The sequence below is a fragment of the Scleropages formosus genome, chromosome 1 (assembly GCF_900964775.1).
Source record: "Scleropages formosus chromosome 1, fSclFor1.1, whole genome shotgun sequence".
NCBI classification, from domain to species: domain Eukaryota; kingdom Metazoa; phylum Chordata; class Actinopteri; order Osteoglossiformes; family Osteoglossidae; genus Scleropages; species Scleropages formosus.
The window spans coordinates 29,902,898-29,907,092 of NC_041806.1; the positions used below are offsets into that span (position 1 = coordinate 29,902,898).

General features: G+C 39.8%; 1 protein-coding gene across 1 annotated transcript; it reads left to right on the forward strand.

Moving 5' to 3' along the window:
- Positions 1–607: 607 nt before the first annotated feature.
- Positions 608–3,810, forward strand: LOC108924055 (B2 bradykinin receptor). Its single transcript, XM_018735168.1, has 2 exons — positions 608–762; positions 2,629–3,810. Exon 2 carries the CDS (start codon positions 2,635–2,637, stop codon positions 3,724–3,726), a length of 1,092 nt encoding a protein of 363 aa, XP_018590684.1. The 5' UTR covers positions 608–762; positions 2,629–2,634; the 3' UTR covers positions 3,727–3,810.
- Positions 3,811–4,195: the final 385 nt, after the last annotated feature.

The window sequence follows — 4,195 nt, forward strand, 5'->3', positions numbered from 1 at the left end:
AGCGACATACATCTCATAGAAAATACAGTTTGTGCATTACCTTAGGAGAAAGAGACATAGCAGATGTGTGATTCTTAAGTACAGTTAGTTTGTTTCTTTCACCATCTGCACTGGCATTCATCACACAAGTAGCTGCATAAAACTTTACCAGAATATTGCCGATTCCTAATCACCTTCCCAGTAGTTTTTTTTTTTTTTTTTTGATATACATGTAAACATTTTTGTTACATTGCAGGAGTGGCTCTGTAAAGGACTGATCCGAGCATATGTATTATTATTATTTGTTCAAGGGGACTGCAGAGGAAGCAGGGATTTGAATGCCGGATCTTCACATTGTAATGTGCGTGTGATGGATAGAGAGAAAAATAATGTAATTGTTGCCAGTGTATGGAGAAGCCCTCCAATAACACCCATGAAGAAGAGTATGCAGTTATCATCTCAGATGTAAACTTATCATGAGAAGTATTGTCTTGTTGATATTAAACATTGTGGAGAGAGGACAGATGAGAAACTGTCTAACTTACAGCCCAATGTGCAAACAAAGACAAAAAGAGAAAGAGAGAGACAGAGAGAGAGAGAGAGAGAGGGGGGAAGCTCATATCTGATATGAAAGTGACATCATTTAATTTCTGTTTGTCTCCTCCTCTCAGCGGACTCTACTTCTTGCTGGCTCATGTCTCAGTGCGGCATAGATGGTGAACATCTGGACAGAGAAAACAGCCCATCTGGATTTAGACCTGGATTTTGGACCCTGCAAGCACTGTAAGTAATTTCTGTGCTTTTATCATGCACTGTACTCTATCTGATTTTTCTTTTCAGCATTTCTATAAATGTGTGCCATTGCTACCATAAATCTTGAGATTTCCTATGTAAAACCTTGAAATGTTATTTTGATTTATAACTTTAATTAGGGAGACTATAAGTATGAATCATTTAAGAAAAGAAAATGAAATAAGCTAATGCTTCTTTAAAAAATGTAGATGAAGAATACCTTTTGGAGATAAAAGTGACTTATTTTGAAAATACATAGAAACACAGCTTTCAAACTAATGAAACTAATCAATAATTACTTTGAGATAATACCACATCTTATAACAGTAAATGCTACAGAGAGACCAAAGGAATTATTTTTTCTCACTCTGGGCCACACACCCAGCATAAACTCTAAAAACAAAGATATTACATTGTGAATTGTTTATACAACAAACAATGGCCGAAGAAAACCTCATGAAAAATATTACACATGAAAGGATAACAAATATTGTCATTATCATCTTATTGTCATCCCTTCACAGTACTTCATAGTATTTAGTGACAAATATTCATATTTTTTGAGGAAAATAATGACAGATATAGCAAGTGTTTGTAAACTCATTTCATGTATTGTGTAATAAAATCTTGATAAGTCTACTACATTGCTTTTGATATGAGACTGAAGTAATGTCCACATGCCATGTCAGACAGGAAAAAGATCACCAGTGCTCTCAGAGTGAGTGCGCGTGGACATATAACCCACCAGTGTGTTTTTCATTAGTGCTGTGGATTTAAAAAATTTAATCAAGCAAGGATCTTGAATGTGAGGAGTGTGTCTGTTTCTCAGTGACTCATAGCGAACAGGAAATTTCCTCCCTTTCCTGGTGAGGCAGTATGATTTTCAGCAATGCAGAGCTGGGCTAAGTATCAGTCCAGATGAGGCAGCATCTTGAACAAGTACGAGAAAAGATGTCCGTTATTGTCCGAGTTATGAAACATACAGACTTGAGTATAAGCTGAAGAATTTACTCATTGTCATGGCAGCCTGGGGTCTGAGGATAGATCTGAGGAATGCCCCATGATCACATCAAGTCCTACGGTAACTGGAGAAAAATTTAAAAGTGTCACACAAATTTGATTGTGACTAGGTCATGATAAACTGTGTTTTTTTTTCTGTTACTAATGTTAAACTTATATTTAGATTATTTCCCTTTTGGGGAAAGATAAACTTGCAGTTTATACTTCAAAGAGTAAAAATTGAGGACGAATACGCGCGGAAATCAATAGGACGAAATTGAGGACGAAAAATACACACAAAGCCTTTTGTATTCGTATACGCACGTTATTACAAAATACATCTTTGACAATGTTTTCTCATCTGTTTTCATATATCTTTGGTGTTTTTTTTCAAAGGTTAAGGTTAATTGTTAGTCACAAACAGGGGGGGCGGTGGCGCAGTGGGTTGAACCACAGTCCTGCTCTCCGATGGGTCTGGGGTTTGAGTCCCACTTGGGGTGCCTTGTGACGGACTGGCGTCCTGTCCTGGGTGTGTCCCCTACCCCTGTGGCCTTACACCCTGTGTTACCGGGTAGGCTCTGGTTCCCCTGCGACCCTGTATGGGACAAGCAGTTCTGAAAATGTGTGTGTGTGTGTCACATTGCTTCTGGCACACTACTATTCTGAGCTAATTAGTTTTAAACAACAATAGTATTACTTTTAATGTGAACCAAAATAAAATACTTTAAAATCTTAATGTTTATGGATTTCAGAAAGCACCATTGTTACATACACTTCTAGTAATATAGATATTACTGAGCCTGTAGAATAATAACAATGCATAGTTGATTCTAATGACGTCATCTATTTTTCTGACAGCTTCCAATGATCTTGAACACATCTGTCCCATTTTGGGACCTTGGCAGCAACGAGACCGACGCAGTAGACTGCAACTATACAACGGGCTGGAACTGGTTGTACTCCTTGCAGCCCGCTTACATGTCTATGATCTGCATCTTGGGACTAGTGGGCAACTCCTTCGTCCTCTGTGTGTTCTGCCTGCACAGCAAGCACCTCACTGTGGCCGATGTCTACCTCAGCAACCTGGCAGCGGCCGACTTGGTCATGGCTATGTGCCTGCCGTTCTGGGCTGTGACCGTGGCTCAGGGATTCCAGTGGTCCTTTGGTGTGTCACTCTGCAAGGTAGTGAGCACTGCCATAGCCATGAACTATTCCTGCAGCGTCCTCTTCCTGGTGGTGGTCAGCGTGGACCGATACCTGGCACTCGTAAAGCCCATGTCCTTTGGCCGGCGAAGGGACAGAGCCCTGGCCAAGAAGGTCTGCTTCACCATCTGGGCAATAGGCTTCCTGCTTGGCCTGCCAGATTTGCTCTTTCGGTCTGTGAAGTGGTTCCCTGATCTGAAGGTAGATGGCTGCTACCTGGCCTACCCTCACGATAGCTGGAGGGTTCAGAGGAACATGACGGCAAACACTGTGGGCTTCTTGATCCCCCTGCCTATAATCTTGTTCTGCGGCTACCACATCATCTGCGCACTCCACAAAAACCAGGGTGGGAATTTCCCCGGGGACAGAAAGGAGAAGAAGGCCTCCTATCTGGTTCTCATTGTCTTAGCAGCCTACTTCATTTGCCTGCTCCCTCATCAGATTGTGAGGTTCCTGGACACACTGGATTACTTTGAGGTGACTTTGGGCTGCTACTGGGGCCACGTTCTGGATATAGGTACACAGTTAGCCAGCTGTCTAGCCTATGGTAACAGTGCACTAAACCCCTTCCTCTATGTGATTGTGGGAAATCATTTCAGGAATCGGGCCAAAAAAATGTTCAGACAGGTTCTGAACCATGCTGTGAAGGAGAAGACTGTTAATTTGACATCCACCGCTAAATTTACTCAGGCAAGCAAAATATCTTCAGAGCAAAATTCAAAATTCAAAATTCATTCTCCTTTGGCAACGTAAGACCTTATCATAAAAACTTTATTTTGTGCATACACTACTGTTTGTGGACAATCAATGATCTCTACAGAAAATTGAATGCATCCCTCGCATGTATTAAAATATATTTAGTCTTTTTTGAATTTAAGTTTTGCCTCTAAGTATTTAATAACCATTTTGTTTTCTGTTATGTAACAAAATGTGCTGCACAGTGAATCTGTTTATTTCATTTATCCAATGGATATTCCTGGCTAGTAATGTAAATATTTATTTGCAATCAAAACACGATGCAAATCAGTTTTTAAAAGGGATAGCAGTTTGAGTTTGCAGTTTTTCCATTCTTTAGATTGGATATCCAAATGCAGGTATTTGGATTATTGATGTATCCAATACACAAGTGTCCTGGGAGAAATGTAATAGTGGTTTTTTTGTTATTATTTAATACTTTCATTTACACATTACTTGTTATTTATTTAAAATCTTAATTTTTATA